Below are 21,880 nucleotides of genomic sequence, written 5' to 3'. Positions count from 1 at the left end.
GTAGGCAAGTGATCACATCATACTAGTCTGTTGTCAGGCTGCATCAACTGAGCTTAGATGTCAGCACTGGGCTGACAGAAAAAGCGGTAGGGTATGTGAGGTATACGCAACGAAATGCTGTTGCTATATTAGGTTTCGGTATCATGCCTTAACTTATATATAATTTTTATATAATATTTATTTATTTAGCTTTCAATTCATAATAATATTAATTTCATAAATTTTGTAATTTTTTGTATGGCTTGCTTAATGTTATGATTATTTTATACAACATTTTCTTTAATTTAATCGATCAATATATAATAATTTTATTTCGCTTTTATTCTAGTCCTTTACATAGTAGAGCGTTTTGTGACCTACTAGTGCTGTACATAGTAATTCTTAAACGGTAGCTCTTCTCCCACATATACTAGTTGTTCTGATATATATTTTGGTGAAGGTTATGTTTCGTTAAAAATATTAATAATACAGCATAATTTTAATTCTTTGGTTGATATTAATGTATTTTAAAGTATCGAGCATTCATGTTATTGGGCGCATACCCTTATTTTGTATTTTTGCAGCCTATTTCTCATTTCTGTTGAACCCAGGAACAATACTCAAAATGAGGCTTGGTCATCACATTATATAATCTTATATTTTTGTTATTCTACGAAAAAAACAGTCTTCTTGGCAAGTTTGCAACACACATTGTTCAAATGCCTTTCAAAGTTCAAATTTCTATCGATAGCTATGCCCAGGTACTAAATTTTATTAACTTTTTCTATTGCTTCATTATCTATGCCTATATATCATTTAAAATTCTATTTATTATGATAGCCTTAGTTTAGCCAACATTGAGTTTTAACTTGTTCATTTTTAAATAACAAAAAAAATCAATTTAGAGGCTTCGGATTTAAAATTGAAATAAAGCAAAGAAAATTGAAATTTATTGGGCAATCTTTATTATTTTTATGTAGAACCATACGTAACATTTTTTTTAAAGATAATCCCTGTGAAATGTTTGCCACAACTGCGCCGTATTTCGGTCATCCATAAACACCAATTGTGAATGACTCGCTGGAAGACTTCGATCGGTATCTCGTGAATAACTTTAGTAATGTTAGCTTCCAATGTCTCAATCGAAGCTGGTTTATCCACAAAACATTTGGACAAATAGAACTCCAAAGGTGTGATATCACACGATCTTGGTGGTCAATCCATTGGTCCGAGACGGGAGATAAATTGCTCACCGATACGCCGACGTAGCAGATCCATTGTATCACTAACTGTATGACAAGTAGCGCCATCTTGCCGGAACCAAATGTTTTGGAGATCACTTGCTTCAATTTTCGGCATCAAAATGTAGTTTATCATGGCACGATAGTGTTCGCCATTCACTGTTACATTGGCGCCAGCTTCGTATTTGAAGAAATATGGGTCGATGATTCCTCTAGCCCATAGGCCGCGCCAAACGGTTCTTTTAAATGGATATAATGGCTTCTCTTGAATGGTTTCGAGTTGCTCTTCAACCCAAATACGGCAATTTTGCTTATTGACGCAGCCATTAAGGCGAAAATAGGCCTCATCTCTGAACACCATAAGTAGGCATGAGCGCGCGATGAACATTTTTCACAGAGCGTCGATTTTCGTAATACAATTTTCCATAAGAAAATATCAATGAATACTAAAAAAAATTATGTATTATTAGTTTGACAGTAGTCACCCGTGGTCCCTCAAAAAAGCTCTACTAGGAAAAGTAACTCCAATCTGATCACTTTTTACTTATCTTTGTTTTTTAAGTTAGTGTGCATTCTTTCAATGCATTCGTGCATTGAACTACCAGTCATATACAGTAGAGTGTCATCAGCAAATTAGCAGATCTTGACTCCGCGTAATACTTTTGCCATATTATTAATGTACCTATATGCGGAATAGAAGCGTTTTCAGCACCGCTCCTTGAGGTACTCCCAACGCTATCGATTTCTGGTCGATTCTGGTCCTTGTGCACTACTTTCTGTTGCTTAAGCAGCTTTCAAACCATTTTCGTTCAACTCCTTGCATTCCGTATTTTGTCCTTTTTTTTATAAGAATGCTTCTGTGAATTGTTTCGAATGCTCCCTTAAAGTCTAGGAAGACAGCCACTATACATTTGTATTCAGATATTTCTGATTTCCACCTCGTGATCACTAAATTTAGCGCTGACTCACAGCTATGGTGTTGTCTAAATCCATATGCGCTTCTAATTGTTTATGTACTGCCTTCTCAATAATTGTACTTCGAGTCATCAGCATATTAATTTGACTAAATTCCTCTGGCTTATCTGTGTTTTTAACTTTTTCTACAGGTATGACTGTTGAGATTTTCCAGCTATCGGTGAACTCCCCCGTTTTCAGAGAATGGGTTATGATATTCAGGAAGATGGGGCCAATTACGTGAAATGTACACAATATCGTTTTCGTAGATATCAAATTGAAGCATTTTTTGTTGTTCATACTTTTAATCACCCTTTCTAAATCGTGTAGGTTTATTGTGAACAGGATCTGAACATCGCTTTGCGGTATATCGTCTTATGCCCGACTATTGGAATGCTATTTTTAACTTCTTCTACACTTTTTACAAAAAATACATTCATTTTGTTTTCTATTTCGTGCTTTTTTGTTAGCATCTCATCATTTATCGATATGTTTCGATTCGTCCTTTTCTCGTTTAGTACTAGATGTTCTCCACATTGTTCTCCACATTGCCCTTTCGTCTCGTGCTCCTTAAATTTGTTTTTCTACGAAATGGTTTCTGTATTGCTTATATTTTTGCCAATAACTATGTTTTCTGCTCCATTTCGCAGTTTCAAACAATTGAATTTTTATATCTTCATAGTACTCAGATAGCTGTTAAACAACTCGTCAAAGTTTCTATAACCCGAAATTGCCTTTTAATATTTCGCCAGTAAATGTTTCTGTGTTGAAAACGATTGATTTGATTGTTTTTTTTATATTTTTTCTTTGTTTAAGATTATGCCTTTTTTAGTTGATTATAACCGACTCATGATCGCTTACTTTATACAATAGTTAGGGTTAACTTTCACTTCAATATTCGACATATTCGTTAGCGCTTAGTCAATTAATTTCGCACGAGATTGAGTTACTCTCCTGGGTTCATTTATTACTTGTTTCTATGCCTTATCAGAAATCAATTGTCCAATTTGTTGTTTGTACGAATTATTTATATGTCAATCAATCAATAATCTTCCATTATTAATGTTTCATCATTTGCATAACCACGCCCTTTAAAAAATGAAGAAATATATTTTCTGTTTATCTGGCGATCTAAAGACGGCCACTAGTGTTAAAGTTACATTTTTCTGTTTGACCTTTATCACGAGCCACCAAATCATTTTTCCTACAGCGACTTTTCTTAATACTTTCACATTCCTTTCAGGATTGGTACAGAAAAGCACACCTCACATCTTATTATTGAATAGTTGCTCAATTTTATTTCATTCTTTTTTTATTTCATTCTTTTTCAAATCTCGTTTCAAAAATGATAGCTTTTAGCTGGTTTATATTTTTTCGGAGCCCTCTCGCGTTCAAGTATGATACAAGCATTTAGTTATTGTTAATATTGTATTTTATTAGATTGATTTCTAAGCATTTTTTTTAATCACTTGGAGTTCGGTCAGGTAAATTCTTATTTTGCTTTAACACGTTTCAGAAAATCATTCGTATATTCACGGACATACTATTATCCCGAGTCTCCGCATTTGGCACATGCTGGTTGTTTTCCTTGCATACAGTGAATTTATGATTGAATCCCCAGCAACTGTAATACCTCAATATATTGCAGCTTTCGTATAAAGTACACCTGTCCCATTCGATGTGCAATTTTTTTGTATTCATTACACATTACATCATTTCCATTGATTTTAACTATTGTGGCATATCATTATCTTTGGTTTTCTCATTTTTGGCAGGTGTCGTACCACTTACTCACTACTAAACTACTCACTCACTTCTCACTCTTTAGTATCATTAACCAGTAATTTCTTCGCTTCATTACTCTCGCACCTAATTAATACTGCACAATTTTGTCTATTCGTAATTCTGTTTACACCCACTTTCAGTTCAGAGGGCTTTATTATTGTTTTTACATCTCTTTTTGTTACTTCGCTCTCTTGATTTATCTTCGGTCTCAATTTAACTGGGGCAATACCGGACTTTGACTTTTTCACTTCTTCCGTTGATTTCTCCACTCGGCTCTGATTATTTGTAATTTGGTCCACTTTGCCCTTTGCTTTAATTTGTTTTGCCGCTTCAGTTATACTTGCATTTTTTTACCAATGATTTTTTCAACTTTATTCTCACTTTGCTTTATTAAATCAATCAGTTTTTCATAGCTATTGATTGCCGCTTTTATGCAATCGATGCATGGACCACAAAAATTTTTCAATCCTCAACAGTGCAACCGTCTCGTATTTCGAAAAGCCAATACATTTTGCGTGGAAGGCACCTCCACAAAAACCACCACAAGGAACGGCGGATTAACGGGGCATCGTTCTACATTTTACACACTTCAAATTCATACTACAGAAACGTCTCTCTAGGACGAGAATCGAATATACATTTATAATATAATAAAATATATTGTTGTATATAGCATAATAAAATATATTATTTATACTAGGTGTGCAACTAAGTTCCTGCTGTTTTTTTTATGAAAATACAATTTTATTATTAACTTATTCGGTTACAAGTGAATCATTGAAAGTATTGACCATCGCTGGCTACTACTTTTTCCCATCTTTCTGGTAGATCTCGTATACCGTCGCGGTAAAACTGTTCATCTTTTGAGGCTGTCCACGGATCAAGCCATTTTTTGATGCCTTCATATAAATGGAGCAGCTGCTCAGCTAGACCATGTGCTATCGATCGGAACAGGTGATAATCGGACGGCGCAATATCTGGAGAATATGGTGGGTGGGGTAAGATTTCCCTATTTCAGTGTTTTCAGGTAGGTTTTAACGGGTTTGGCAACGTGAGGCCGAGCGCTGTCATGCTGTAGAATCACTTTTTCATGCCTCTCCGTGTATTGCGGCCGCTTCTCGCGCAGTGCTCGGATCAGTCGCATCAATTAAAGTCGATACCGATCCGCAATGATGGTTTCGCTTGGTTTTAACAGTTCATAATAAATAACACCAACTTGGTCCCACCAAATACATATCATAACCTTCGCGGCGGGAATATTCGGCCGAGGCGACGACGTAGAAGCATGACTGGGCAGTCCCCATGACTTTCTTTTCTTTGGATTGCTGTAATGAATCCATTTTTCATCACCGGTTACGATGCGATGAAGGAAACCCTTCCTTTTTTGCTGCTGGAGCAGTTGTTCACAGGCGAAAAAACGACGTTCATCATCCCTTGGTTTTAACTCATAAAGAACCTAAGTCCCCTGTTTCTGAATCATTCCCAAAGCATGCAATCGCTTGGGAAGGGATTGGCGGTTAACTCCTAATACTTAAGCAAGCTCTTCTTGCGTTTGACACATATCCTCATTGAACAATGCCTCCAATTCAGCGTCTTCGAAGGTTTTTGGCCATCCTTCACGCGGAGGTCGTTAACATTAAAATCACCGTCTTTGAAGCGACGGAACCAATATCGGCACGTTGTTTCACTTAAAGCAGCATCTCTATAAAGTTTTTGTAGGTCTCAATGTGCTTCAGCCCCATATTTTTCGAATGAAAGAGGAAAATCAACACTTCCCGCAAATGACGATTATTCGGCACAACATCAGACATTTTCACAAAACCAAGATATATGATACCAAAACAAAATCAATAATGTGTCGAAGTAGTTTGTTTACCCTATGTCTAAGCTTGGTTTATGACATTTAGGTTATGTTAGAATCGCCTGGCACACACTACTGGTGGCATCTATTGACAAACAGCGAGAACTTAGTTGCACACCTAATATATACATACATACATATATGTGTATATAGTTGGCTGTGGGACTTCGCTCCTCTTCATGCATAATGGGCGGAAATTAACATGCTAAGCATTTTAATTAGCGGTCGAGAATTATCAGAACAAAAGGCAGAGAATTATAAAGGGTTTTTCAATCAGAGGTGTTATTTTGTTAAAAGATCTGTGGTTTCGTTGCTTGTGTGGCACGTAGCGCCGTCTTGTTGAAAATAAACGTTGTTTATGTCAATACCATCCAATTTCGGCCATAAAAAATCGTTAATCATCTCTCGATAGCGTAATCCATTCACCGTAACTGTTGCTCCAGCTTCATTTTCGAAAAGGTAAAGTCCAATGACACCGCCGGACCATAAACCGCACCAAACAGTATCACGTTGAGGATAGAGGGGCTTTTCAACAATAACTCTTGGATTTTCTGAGCCCCATATTCACCACTTTTGCTTGTTGACGAAGCCACAGAGGTGGAAATGGGCCTCATCACTCAAGATGATTTTTCGATGGAATTTTCATGCATTTATACGACTCAATCAGCAAAGACACGACGTTATTGCTGATCGACCGGCTTGAGTTCTTGTGTTAACTGGATTTTATAAGCCTTAAGACCCAAATCTTTATGCAAAATACGATGTAACGACGTTTGTGGAATGCCTATTTCCAAAGAACGACCAGGAATGGACAAACCTGGGGTTTCTTCAACACTTTCGGCTACAGCAGCAATATTTTCGGCTGTTCTTGAGCGACGTGCACGGGTTTTATTGTTCACATAACTAACTTGTACCAACGAATTTTTTCACCAATTTCTGTATTGCAGTCCGACAAGGTGCTTCACGATGACTCAACAATTTTCGAGTTTTACGAACCGTCTCTGCAAAATGTTCACTATTTTTATAGTGAAATTTAATAATTTCAATGTGTCGTTTAAGCGTGTATCGTTCCATTTTTATAAATGGCGTAGTTTCTACTTGTCAAATATCAAAAAAACGACAGCTTCAAAAGTGGCATATACCGAAATAGCAGGATATTCAAAATAACACCTGTTATTGGAAAACCCTTTACAAAGCTCTTTAAAAAAACTGGATGCAACTTTCTACTGGGGCACCAATGTATTGGCCAACAGATCATCTTATAGATTTTTTCATAACCAAAAATTTTTCCTTCGAATATATGCGCATAGAAAACGAACTAGATTTAAACTCTGAACATTCCCTAATATAATTAACAGTACATATAAGTGTAACTCCCACGGAACCACAATTTGTCGGATGATACACACAGATCAGAAATAAATAGGTATGCAAATATATTCAAACCATACGATGTATCAAGAGCAAATGGATCCAAGTTATCACGACGAAATTCCTCCAGTAACGGATTCAGAATTATATGAAGAATTAAAAATATTAAAATCCACAAAGTCACCTGACTTTAACCTTATCCTTTGAAGTAATCCTAAAACACTACTTCAACTTAATTAACAGAAGTTATGAATGCTACATTCAAACTGAAGCACATTTCTATATACTAGAAAACTGCCGACATCATTATTTTCACCAATCCAGGAAATCTAGCACACGATCATATCGGCCTATATCACTCCTACCCACCCCTACTAGAAAAATTACTTGCTATTGAGCAGAGGAACCTGATACCAAGGCGTCAATGTGACTTTCACCCAAAACATTCAACAATCGATCAAGTCACAGAAGTTATAGAAAATCCCTTCGAAAAGCAAAGAGTGTGTTCCGCTGTATTCCTAGATGTATCTTCGATAAGATATGTTACGGTGGCCTTCTCAACAAAATAAAAGAGCTATTACGAGTACCAACTAAATATTTCCACATTTTAACATTAGTTGTCAGTTGGAAATACACAGATTGAGTCAATTACAAATCTTCAAAAATATTTTAATAGAATCTATGAATCTATGATCGAAAAAATGGATCAAAGACGTTGTACCAAATTTTGTGTAAAAATGGAATTAAGTGCTTAAAAACACTTGAAATGTGGAGAGTGGCACACGGTCAGAGTACTCTGAGTTAAAAAAAAGTTTACAAGTGGTACAAGCTTTTCACAGAATGTCGAGAAGATGTGAATGTGACGTTCACAATGGACGCACCAGCACATCAACAACCGATGAAAATGTTCAGAAAGTGAAGAAAATTGTCATGTAGAATCGCCGAATCACAATTAGAGAAGTTGCTGAGGATGTCGGCATATCGGTTGGCGTAGCGTATGGCAGTGAAATTCGTTCCAAAATTGCTGAATTTTGACCAAAAACAACATCGCACGAGCATCGCTCAGATATTGTTGAATGTCGTCAACGATGGTCCAGATTTTCTTAAAAGGGTCATAACTGGTGACGAATGATTATGATATCGAAACCAAAGCCTAATCGTCCCACTGGTAGAGTCCAGGAGACCCAAGAGTCGATAGTAGAAAATTGCAGAATACGCAAAACACATGCTATACTGCTAAAACCGCGAACATATCTTCGAGACGAGTGTACCAAATTAAAAAAAAAATATAATAATGGAAAGTCAAATGTATGCAGCCCGCTCAATTTTCACTTTGTTTTTTGAACACACCTCGTTCATATGTATGTGCGTATGCATTGTCTCAGTTTCGTGGCAAATTTAGCTTGTTAACAATAGAGTGGCGAGCTAAGGAATATCACATTGCACTGATTGTAAAAAGTGTGGTAAAAGTGTAAGTGAGATTTACGAATTGCTGAAGAAACTTAATATTTCGAGAATGTTTTTTTACCGCACGATCAATAGTTTTTTCCCAACGTACCAGTGCAGCCATGAAAGCCGTTTGAGGAAGAATTAAGAAGAACTGAGCACGCGCACTGTAAACGTACACACGTGTACTACCATATAGTGGAGTGCCCAGGGGTTTTGACCTCGGATCTCGTAGGGACTGAATGAATTGCCATGTAACCAACAGGATTTTCTTTTGTATGCTCTAAATTGTAACTTCTACCAATATTATATTGTGCAATTAATTTTTTCATTGTTTAAACAAAAAAATATGAAAAATTAATATATTGGAGCATAATATTGAGTTGGAAAAATTTTTTTTTTTAGTTCTACGTTAAATTTTACTTAAATAGATAAAGACAAACATCTTCCCAACGTTCCATTTTATTTGACGGGTCGAAGAGACCTTGAGCAGGTAGTCAAACTTGAAGAGGGGAACGGCAGCTGCGACGTACTATGAATTTGTTCTGGCTAAATCAGTTATAAGTGACACGTGTTGAGCGAATGTTGTGAATACGTAATAGTGAAAATTTTGGGATTTTATTTAAAACTTCCAAAATTTTGCAAAAGTGTTTAGTTATCGGAGCAACTTGAAAACCTCGCATATTTCTGACGCCAGTTTCACGAACAATTGTTTTTTTACCGAGTGGAAGAGGGGAACGGCAGCTTCTGCTGTGTTTTTATCAGATGAAATATTAGTTGTAGTCAGATTAGGCTCGTTTCATACTCTAATGTTTTACATGGGATCTATTGGCTATATTATGGCTGGAAGTGGGATAAAAGAAGTTCTTTCTACCATTTATGCAGAAAATACGATTGATCACATAACGTCAGGACGTGCCTATGCTAGAGCAGTACGTGCTCATACCTTATTGCAGCAAGCTTTAGCACAATTAATTTTTGAAGATCTTAAGGAGAATAATGCGGATTTTTTAAATGTATTGAATGACGAACAAATATCGATGTTTTTTGAAATGTTCAATTACAATGAAATTACAGAAAACCAAGGATTTCAAATGCTAAGTAGAATTTTTGAAGATAAGTTAGTTGAGCTTGAAAATAAAAATAAAACATCAAAACTATGGATTACGTATTTTCGAATGGTAACAATATTGAAAGACTTCATTGCTGCCGACCGTATGGGGGATTGGAATTTACATCTACATAGTATTGAGCTGATGATTCCACTATTCCACGCATCAGGACATTTTCCCTATGCGAAGGCTGCACAAATTTATCTGCAAGATATGAAGGAATTACAGTATATAATGGATCCAGCAGAGTTCGAAAAATATACAACAGTATATATCACATCTAGGCGATCAGATATTTTTTTTTTCTGGTATTGCAAGTGATCAGACTATTGAGCAGACTTTAATGAAAGGAATGAGCGTCGAAGGGGGTCCTTTTAAACGAGGTGCCACTGAAAGTGTAGTTTATAAATGGATCAGAGGAGTTATTTATAGTAAAGGTATTATTCAAAGCATAGAAAATTTTTGTGACATATCTTTCAATAAAAGTCATCAACACAGTGACTCTACAGATGCTAGAATAGAAAGGGATGGTATCGATGTAAAAAGATTGGTAGACTTTTTCAAAGAACACAGTCCTTTTCCTGATACAGATGCAATTATGTCAATTGCCACTGGAATTACCGGTGATAAAAGTATAAATTGTTACAATGCTTTTGAAGACGGTTTAAAAGTTATGAAGAAAATCGAAGGGAAAAATGTACGCGAATTGAATTTTTTAAGGAAAGATAAAATAAATTCTCTATTGGCTAAAAATAATAAAATAAAATTTCATAACAATGTTATTCCTGTTGATCCATTGTTGCTGTTTCAACGTATTTGTGTGTTGAAAAAAACAGATGATGAACTAAAAACTTATATGAATTATGAACTGGCACCATATCCACTTGCTCTGTTTGAAGATGGCCAAATGCGAAAGACAAAAAAATCAACTTTCTACGAATTATTCCCAGAAATTCAGATTAATTTGAAAAGCTTAGAAAATGTTCATTATGTTATTGATGGAGGCATGTATCGTTGCAAATGGCAATTAAATGAAACATTCAAAATGATATGCGAACATTACGTAAGATATTTGAGGAATAATTATAATAACGCATACGTGGTATTTGATGGATATAAGAAGGACGGTATTAAATCTGCTGAAAGGAATCGTCGCGCACTAAAAAATATAAGTACATATATTGAATTTGATGAAAATATGCCGTTAAAAATCGCTCAAGATAAAATATTGTTGTAATTTCTGAAGACATTGACGTCTTGGTTGTGTTAACGGCATTGGCGCCTACTGATCGTGAAATATATTTTTTAAAACCATCCCGAGGCAAAGTTAACCAACAAATATTTTCATCGAAAAGTTTAGAAAAATCTCTACCAGCATGTAAAGAACATGTTCTATTTTTACATGCTTTCACGGGCTGTGATACTACTTCGGCGTTTTACAACAAAGGAAAAATTAAGTTTATCAAAAATTTTGAGAAGCGGAATGATCTACATGACTCAGCAGCAGTATTTAAAAATGTACATGAAGATGCAAATAATATATTTCAAGCTGGTATTACATGTATTTTGGGACTGTATGGTGCTTCGGCAAAAATGGCAGATTTGAATACATTCAGGTTCAATTCCTTCATCAAAGCAACTGGCAAAGACACAAGTGTTCTTTTATCTTCGTTACCTCCCACATCTGATGCAGCATTTAAACACTTAAAACGGGTTTACCTACAAATCCAGATGTGGTTAGGGAATGATTTAATCATCGAAAATTGGGGATGGAACTATTCCAATAATACCTATCATCCAATATTTACGAATCAATTACCTGCTCCGGAAAATTTATTAAAAATGTTATTTTGCAATTGCAAAAAAGGATGTGGAGCTGCATGCGGATGCCGAAAAAGTGGATTATACTGCAGTGTAGCATGCCTACAGTGCCACGACGACAGCTGTCTAAATGTAGCGCCTATAATTAACATCAGTGAAATTAAAGATGATTTTTGAAAAAATGTAAATTTTTCAATAGACAAATTTTTTTGTTAATTCATTTTTTTCTTTTAAATAGTCATAATTTTTTTGTTTTTAATAATTAATTCGATTTTACTTTTATGCTATAATAACAGAAAACAATTTTTTATTTTTTTTGTATGCTAATTATTTAAATAAACGAATAGTTTACATAATATATTTTTTTTAACATTTAATTATCCATAATCTATTTATTTTTTCATTTGCTTCCACTTCTGTTACAAAAACAATAAATTCTACAACGTTATTTGCATTATAGCACATAAGTTATTGCAATCATAAATTTTTGCTATTTAAAAATCAAATGCACAACTTTTAAATAGGTAGAGATTATTATTTATGTTATTCACAACACATTTTCGCAGAGATAATTTAATTTCATCTAGTCCCTAAGACATCCTAGGTTTTAACGTTTTTAACGCTCCAGACACTCCACTAATATATATTTTTTCTTTTTATGGAGGTGGCACAAAGCATTGAAAGCCGAAAAGTGTGAGACTTGCCTTTCGGCTCACCCACTAAAAACCCACCCCAGCTCCGTTTCCCTCCCGCGGGACAACCATATATACATGCACACATTTGTATATATGCACAAATGTAGCATATTTGCTGGTTTGCTAATATTTTGGTTTAGCTAATTTTTATTTTTGTATAATAGAATTTTTTATAAAATATTTTATAGTACTACATAAGAGCTATTTTATTTATATATTTATCTCATTGAAGAAGTAGATAATTGTATACTTAACGTGCATATTTGTATTTATGTATACATAAATGCTAATAAATATATACATATGTATGCCCTTTACTTATTCTTCATTCAATGAAATTTGCCGTCCCTCACTCGATATTGACAATATTGTACTTACAAAAACAAAATAACCTCATAGGTGCCGAGGCAACAACATGCGTAACAGGATAGCCGCTTTGCAGCGGGCATTCTAAAATGTTATTTAATACAATAATCGCAAGTCCACATTTGTCAAAGCACCACTCGTGCATTCATAAAACGAACCGCCACATCTTCCTTCCTAAGCCTTACATAAGACTATGTTTCTTGACGAGGACAAAAATTTTGGCGAACTGTAAATTTTTGTCATGAAGGAAATGATGGTATTCCGTATATAAAGGGTGCTTGAAAAGTGCCACCGGTACGTCTGTACTGACTAATTTCTAGACGGTAACTTTTCTTTATGTCGCTTTTGACATTTGTCAAATACATTATTATTATTATGAAAACAGTCGATCTTCAGGAACAACATATCGCGAAATTCGTAATTTTTTTGGTGGAAATCATGGGCCGAAAGAGTCGATAATTCATAGGTTGGTGAAAAAAATTCAAGAGACTGGTTCTTTCGAGGAAAGGGCTGGCGACAAAAAACTGGACGTTGTGTTGAGAATATTTTTGTTATAGCGTAACACCGATATCTCGACATTCTGAACAATTAGGCAATTATAAAGCGACAACCTACTTTTTTATTTTTAAACAACATCTAGGCGCGACTTTTGCAGAACCATTTGTTATGAATGCACCCATAGAAGTCCGCGACAGAATGGCGGCAGTCATAGCGAATGGTCATTGTTTTAGCTGCTGTATGTGCCGTTAGCCTAAAACGGGATTACGTCTTCGAAATTTGTACCATTGAAAATCTCAACTCTATTCCTTTTCGTTCTCTCTTAGAAGATAAATACTAAATTAAGATATATCTTCACGTATGGAATTATCCAATTAATAAAAAAATGCACCAAATAAGTAATATAGCCGTAAAGGTACAAATTTACTTTGAAACAAGACTGCTGCTATTTTTTACTATAGTGTATCTATGTTTACATATACTTAAATATTGCTTCAGACAACGAATGCGAACTCTTAAAAAGTTTTAGCGAGCACGGCTATTTTTGGCACGGCTCTTGCTTGACAGAATCGTACAGTGCTTTCTGAGTGGCCACAAGTCAAAAATTTTGATGTTGGAAATATATACGTATGAAAAAAAAACCGAATATCAAGTATTAATCGTAGTCTAACCCACTAAGGAACACATTTTTAGCAAAATTCATTTTTTCCCGCTGTTTATATAGAGCCGTCGTTTACTATTTGGGTATGCCATTATTGGTCGCCTCTATAACTTGATACATTGATTTGCCTATCATACTTGTACATACCTATTCATACTTGCTTTAACTTGCAAAAAAGAGACGAACAACATACTTAAGTGGAAATAGGGTGCCAGTACCGGTACATCATTTTTGTTCGAGATTGTGACCATGTTAGTACATTCTACGTCCGCCGTAAATATGTATCGTCTTTCACTACATCTGGTCCAGTTAGCTGAATAGGTTTATTCATTGAGTAAGTATCATAATAAGACAGAGTCACAATCAGTCAATTTTTGCGGTCGGTTGGGTGAACAGAAGAGGAAGGGCGAACCGCAACAAGTTCTAGACGCAAGAAACGATATATTTGCTCGTATACACAAAAATAAATCGACACAAAGCCAATGCGATGTCGATTTGTCTTTGCCTAAAAATTTTATATGAAGTATTTTATTGAAATATTTATATCGCAATAAAGTATATAATTTTATACTCACCAACTAGAAGTTAACGTATTTTTTATACAATATATATCTATAAAGTTTAATAAAATATATGCCCTTTATTTATTATATACTTAATGAAATTTTGCTTACTTACAAAAACAAAATACCTTTATAGGCGCAGAAACAGCATTTTAAAATGTTCTTTAATACAAAAAAAGCTATTTAATTCATAAACGCAAGCGCAGATTTCTCAAAGCAAGACTCGATCATTGATAAAACGAGCCCACTACATCTTCTCTCACGTGCCTGAGCTGTCCATAATGCTGGATTTATGGTAACGTCCACTAACTAGTTTAAAAAAAAAACAAAGTAGTTAGCTTTTTGACTGCAATATGACAAGTGTATATTATTTTGTTATTAACTCATACTTATTAATAAGTATTACAATATTGGATTTCCTTACTACGCAGTTTATTTCATATAACTTAAATTCTATGGAGCCTTTTATTCTATACTAGCAAACCCGGCCCGCTTCGCTGGGCAAAGACACGGCGGGTCCACGTTTTGGCATATATTTCGAGACCCTAGTCATCAATAGGTATGAATATTACCCCGTATTAAAGCACTTATCAACAGCTTTCATTTGATACCCATATTGTACATACACAACCAAAGGTTACCCGGGTCCACGTTTTGACCTATATCTCGAGACTCTATCTACCAATAGGTATCCAAACTATACGGAAACCATCTTCAATACCTACTTAACAATGTGTGTAAGTTTGGTTTAATTCGGTGCAAAGACACGGCGGGTCCACGTTTTGGCATATATTTCGAGACCCTAGTCATCAATAGGCATGAAAATTACCCCGTATTAAAGCACTTATCAACAGCTTTCATTTGATACCCATATTGTACATATACAACCAAATGTTACCCGTGTCCACGTTTTGACCTATATATCGAGACCCCAGTCACGGAGCGGCATGAAAAATACTCTGTACTAAAGCATTCACCAACAGCTTCAATTTGATATCCATATTGTACGAACACATTCTAGGGTCCACGTTTTGGTCTCTATCTCGAGACCTTAGTCACAGAGCGGCATGAAAAATACTCTGAACTACAGCATTCACCAACAGCTTCCATTTGATACCCATATTGTACATACACAACCAAAGGTTACCCGCGTCCACGTTTTGACCTATATCTCGAGACCCCAGTCACGGAGCGGCATGAAAAATACTCTTTACTAAAGCATTCACCAACAGCTCCAATTTGATATTCATATTGTACAAACACATTCTAGGGTCCACGTTTTGGTCTCTATCTCGAGACCCTAGTCACGGAGCGGCATGAAAAATACTCTGAACTACAGCAGTCACCAACAGCTTCCATTTGATACCCATACTGTACATACACAACCAAAGGTTACCCGCGTCCACGTTTTGACCTATATCTCGAGGCCCCAGTCACGGAGCGGCATGAAAAATACTCTGTACTAAAGCATTCACCAACAGCTTCCAGTTGATATCCATATTGTACAAACACATTCTAGGGTCCACATTTTGGTCTCTATCTCGAGACCCTAGTCACGGAGCGGCATGAAAAATACTCTGAACTACAGCATTCACCAACAGCTTCCAGTTGATATCCATATTGTACATACACATCCGAAGGTTACCCGGGTCCACGTTTTGACCTATATCTCGAGACCTTTTTTTTAATAAGAAGTATCCTATGTTACTTCTAACACCTCCAATAACATGTGTACAAAGTTTCATAATAATCGGTTAAGTAGTTTTGGCGTGAAAGCGTAACAAACAAACTTATATTCACATTTATAATATTAGTAGGGATGGCTCAATTTATATGCAACTCTTATTACATTAAGTAATTATTTAATTTGGTTTAGAGAAGCATTTAGTTCATATAACTTAAATTTAGCCAATTCTTGATGCGTCTGCTTTTCCGGTGTTGATGGCCGGTTAGCTTCTTGCCCTTGTTGGCTTTACCGATGGTTGTTGGTTGGTGTTGTTGTAGCCGTTGAGGTTGCGGAAGCGGCCGTAACTCCTCCCCCTTAAAGGAAAGCGAAGGCCACAAAGATGTGCTTGGGGCGGCAGCAGTGAAAAAATAATTCGGTAAATATTTGCCGTTAGTTCTTTCTTGATGAAATATACGATGATGAGGATGTCAGCAATCACAAAGGTGGATATTACGACTAATATTCCGTTGTTCTTCTTTGATGCTGCTTCATAGCCTTGTATTTGGTATTCTCTTAATTTTTTCCGGCTTAGCTTTTCCTTTACAATCCTTGGTATTATTTGTGAATAAGTTGCCGGTGGCACGAAAATTTCTTCTTTATACTGTAGCGGGGTGTCTTTGATGGCTTCATCGTTAACATATATTATGCAATTGATATAGTGTAGAAGGGCTGTGCCATTTATCTCGTATGGTTCTTCACTGCAATTCGATTTAATATGGCTCTGGTTGCGTAATGGAACTTATCTCGCCTTTATCTTTCTTCTTTAGTGGAGCGTGGTGTGTTGGGTGTATTACAATGGCATACAGTAGTACTGACCTTCTATCTTTGGGCACTTTGTACCAAAAAACAGAATGTTGTTTTTATTACATGCTATATATGCTATTTTTCACTTGTTCATATATTTCGCCTACTTCTGTAGTACTTAATATGAATTTCGGTACTATTTTTAGTTTTGCTAAAATAATTGATTCAGCGATGTTATTATAGATAAGTGATTATTAATGATTATTTTGTTTTCGAGTTCTGTGAGTTTTATTTTAGTTACTGTTATAAATATAGTGATCCCGTGAAGCCTTTTAAAGTATTCATCGAGGCTAATGATTTGTATAAGGTTATTATAGTTATTAATTATTCTTGCAGGGCGAAGTTCAAATTTCTCTATTTTCTGTAGGTTGTATATGTGTCGTATGTCAATTTGTTTGGGGAAATATGTGTGGTAGCCTAAGGATAGGGGTACTATGTGCGTTTTTGTTTAGTTGTTGTTTGTGTAATCTTTTAAGTTTTGATATATGAAATTCCTTGTCTTTTGTAGTGATTATTGTCAGTATATTATTGTGTTTTACTTTGTGTTTTGAGAATCCTGGTGTTATTTTGTTACGTCTTGCCTCTCTTCTAAAAAGTGTTTGGTTTTCTAAATTTTCTGGTTCAGATCGATCTTTGTTCAGTTTATCTATTATTTGGTTGGTTGGTTTGGTTGGTTTAATTATTGGATATAGGGAGTTCTCAAACTCATTGAGTTTTTTAAGATATTCGTGTTCGTTATTAAATGTAACTGTATTATTAAATTGGAAAGTTCTACCAAAAAATAATTCAAAGGGAGTTAAATTAGTTGCGGAGTATATTGAAGTATTATATGTTATGAATGTTTCAATTAGTATATCATCATGGCTTCCACTTGTTGTTGCCACGGTTCGATATATATTTCAGTAAGAGTGGAGTAAAGTCTCTCAACTGGAGCGTTCCTTGTGCTCTGTTGGAATGAATTGATGTGCAATTCAATGTGAAGTTGGCGACAAAAATCTTTGAAAATGTTTGGAGTAAATTCTGATCCTCGATCTGCGATTTTACTATGCAAATGCTATTTCGAGATGGTAGGGTATATCCTGCAGTAAATTTTGAGAATTTCTCAACTATTGTGAGGATTTTTTCGTTGTTTATGCTATAGACGTCCATGTGAAGAATATCCAGGGGTTTTTCGGGGTTTTTGGTTGTTGGTAAATAGGTTTCGGGGGATTTCTATCGTATTTGAGAGTTTGACATTTATCGTAGTTATTTATTGTTTGAGTAATTTTACTTTTCATGAATGGGAAATACAATTTTCTGTTAAGGTTGAAATGGGTCATCGTCAGTAAATAAAGGGTTTTTTAATAGGAGGTGAAAGAAAAATGCTATTTTTTAATATAATAATAAATAAATAACATCAGGCAAATTACCACCACGACCACGCATACATGACAATATCCTTTTCATGAAATTTTCCATAACCGAATTGCAAAGTGGCTGCCCTATGTCCTCGATAGCCTCACGAATTCCATCTTTGAGGTCTTCAATCGACCCTCGGCTGTTTTCTCTTTCACGTGGCCCCAAAGAAACAAGTCACAAGGTGTTAAATCACAAGATCTCAGTGGCCAATTGTGATCACCTATTCGCGAGATAACACTGTCCGGAAACTTCTCCCGCAAAAGATCAATGGTTTCGTTGCTTGTGTGGCACATAGCGCCGTCTTGTTGAAAATAAACGTTGTCCAGGTCAATACTATCCAATTCGGGCCATAAAAAATCGGTAATCGACTCTCGATAGTGCACTAGATTCACTTGTAACACCTGTTATTAGAAAACCTTTTACAACTGATACTGAATTTTTTGAAAATTTCGGTAATTATTTCTTAAGTGAATACTGGTTTTCTGAATATACGCCGTTGTTTATTTTTGAAAGGCTTTTATGTTAATATTTCTGAACTGTTGGGGCTTTTTTCGAAAATATATTGTAAATTAAAATCATTTAAAGGTTTGAAATATATATGCCATCATTGAGGTTTTCCTCTGCTGAATGTACTGTGCTACCAGAGGTGCCTTAATTAGAGAGTGTGTTATTTATGTTTATGTCTACTGTGGTTGGTGAGTCTATTTTGATTCGGCTAAGTGCATCTGCGTTTGTGTTTAATTTCCCTTTTTTATAAATTATTTCGTAATTATATTTTACTAATTTAGCCGCCGTCTGACCAATTTTGAATTGGGTTCTTTTAAACACATCAACCATGTCAGGGGCCTGTGGTCTTTTATAATCAAGAATTTATGCCTAAAAAGTTAAGAACGGAAATATTTATTAGCCCATATTATGACTAATAGTTCCTTCTCAATTGTAGAAAAGTTGTATTTTGATTTATTGAGTGTGCGACAGATATGTTTGTCGAAACCTATGTGTCCTTGAGATAGAACTGCGCCTAGTGCGAAATTACTAGCGTCTGTTGCTAATATGAATGGTTTTGTAGTAAGGGGTCGTTAGTTAAAATATATTTACATACATGTATTGAAAGCATTTATATAACGGTCGTTTAGTTCATTTGTTTTTTCTTTCTTCAGGCATTCAGTTAGGGGTTTGGTGAGTTTTGAAAAATCTTTTATAAATTTCCGGTAGTATCCTACAAGACCTATAAAACTTTAGATTTGTCTTCGAGTTCGAGGTTTAATGACCTCTGTGGAAACAATATGCCCAAGAAAAGTGGTTTCTTTGTAAAGAAATTCCGATTTATCTGCGTGAATTTTAAAATTGGAGGATCGCAATTTATCGAATACTATTTACAATAGGCTATGAATGGGTTCTTGAAGGGAAGTGGAGTACATGATTATGTCATCAAGGTAGACAAGACATATTTTGCCATAAGTTTACCTAGGACATTATCCATTACTCGTTGAAAAGTTGAAGGTATATTTTTTAAGCCGAAAGGCATTCGTTCCTATTCTCCTTTCTTCGTTCGATATCTTTTTAGTCCATTTCAATTTGATGGAAGCCATTTGCTAAATTAAGCGTAGTGAAGTACAAGCATTTTCATAAAAAAATGTTTCTAAAAAATATGTCCGGGTAGTTTCGGCATAGTTTTAGAAGTTTTTGTTTTTCTTCAATATTTAAATGTTCTGTTCGAATTAATGGGAAAGTCGATATTTTCATTATTCAATAGATTGGTTTCGAAATTAAGGATTTCGATGAATTCTTCGTCGTTATATTTTTCTACTTTCTTGACTCTCTGAAATATTTACTACTTCCACGAGACTATACCAGTTTTCTTCGTAGTATATTTCTTCTGGTATGTAAAGTGTTTCTTTGATGTAAGTCATATTTATAAAAATATTTCCATCTTGGATGTCAACAGAGGTTTTTATGACTGCTTTTGAGTAGCTAGGAATGATATCGCACCCTAAATACAAAAGGGTCACAACTCAAAATACTAAGATTTTCAGGAGAGACGAAAAACGTTTTATGTAAAAATTATTGTAATATTTAAAGAAAATATTGTTCCATCATGAAAATATACAACATTGAAGAAGGTTCTACTATATTTTTCTCAATTTTATTTTATGTTTGCGAAAATAAAACAAAATTTTGAGATATGACTCTTTAACTGAAATTTTTTCGATTAACTAGTGATATTTTCTTAAGTTGTGCCTTTTTAACTGATAAAATGTTTTAATTTTTTAAGTTTCCTAACCTAATTGAACTCACTTTTCACAACTAAAGAGGCACAATGCAAAATAATATACCACGAAATTTATCACTTTTTACAGTTATAGAGGCAGAACTCAAAATAAAACTCTTTATGTGTAATAAAAGTAATCAGCTGTTCTTGAGCCCATTAACGCAACTAAAAATAATTCTCTTTAGTTGATCGTGCAAAAGCAACACACTTGACATAAAAATAGACATAACTGTATTTTTCCAGTTAAAGAAGATGTTATGTGAACGAAATATTTGCAGCAGTTAGAAATGTGTACTCTGAATTAATTTATGCAAAAAACTCAGTTTTGGAAAATTTTGAGTTGTGACCCTTTTGTATTTAGGGTGCGATATGTTTGCCAGAGGAAAGATTTGGCTTGAATTTTAGAGGAATATGTTGTTTTTGCAAGTCTATTTTGGCTTCTAACTGAGTGAATAATTGTGAAAATCAAGTACGATAAGAAAGCTGTTAAGACACATTCCAACATACAAATCTTTCTTTGCTTGTATTATTTTCTCATCTTGCTCGTGAATCTGTATATTACTGAGGAGGGATGCTTGCTATTCCATTATCTCACTATAAAATTGTTTAATATTAATGCATTTCTGGCGGATGCTATTTAGGTCTCTAATCTCAACTGAGGGATGTCTCGTACATGTTTAATGCTTTGTTAGCCTGGCCGATAAATTTATTTCGAATCGCAAGTAGTAATATTTGTCCCAGTGGAGTTGCGTCGGAATTTCTAATGTAGAGTAGAATTTCTTCCACATTATTAATAAATTCGTGCAGTTGCCGAGGATTTCCATCATAAACAGATAAATCCCTTATTGTATCCGGAATTCGAATAGTATATATTTTTATAATATTTATATATATATATATATATATATTAATATTTTAATTTTTATATCTAACATGTAGGGATCAATGTGACGATATTCCTTCGGCACTCACCATACTGTCAAAAACGTGGATGGATATACAAGAAAGATGTATGTATATATTTTCGCTTCCTGTAAATTATTATTTTTCTTTTTCTTTATAAATTAAAATTCTTTCTTTGAATTCTCTTCTATTTTCTTATTTGTCTTTTGTTTTATATCTATCCTGCAGGGATCACTGTAGCGATATTCGATATTAGAAGAAAATGAAATAGATAGGAATGAGATCAAAATAAAAAGGATTACACTGCAAAGCAAAGAATATGAAAAGCACAACTCATCTCAGCATCAACGGCTAACACACCCGCAAATTAGTCACCGTTCATAGTCCACAAATATTCAGCCCCCCACCCCTCTCCTTTTCGTCC

The 21,880-nt window shown here is 34.9% G+C and overlaps 1 protein-coding gene across 4 annotated transcripts in view; it reads left to right on the top strand.

The window, feature by feature from the left end:
- The first annotated feature begins 676 nt into the window (after positions 1-676).
- LOC129249832 (uncharacterized) overlaps positions 677-21,880 on the top strand; it is a 45,390-nt gene continuing 24,186 nt past the window's right edge. The window contains exons 1-2 of one of the 4 annotated variants that reach the window (XM_054889506.1): positions 721-740; positions 21,493-21,563. Coding sequence is in view for 2 of the 4 variants with exons in the window: in XM_054889501.1 (XP_054745476.1) it covers positions 699-740 (42 nt within the window). In the remaining 2 variants the exon portion in view is untranslated. Of the gene's footprint in view, positions 741-14,496; positions 14,649-21,492; positions 21,564-21,880 lie in introns of those variants that run through there. The other 3 variants (XM_054889505.1, XM_054889501.1, XM_054889503.1) reach the window with 3 other exon arrangements.

This window comes from Anastrepha obliqua, chromosome 6 (genome assembly GCF_027943255.1).
Source record: "Anastrepha obliqua isolate idAnaObli1 chromosome 6, idAnaObli1_1.0, whole genome shotgun sequence".
NCBI lineage: Eukaryota > Metazoa > Arthropoda > Insecta > Diptera > Tephritidae > Anastrepha > Anastrepha obliqua.
This window is presented reverse-complemented; position numbering and strand designations above follow the sequence as displayed.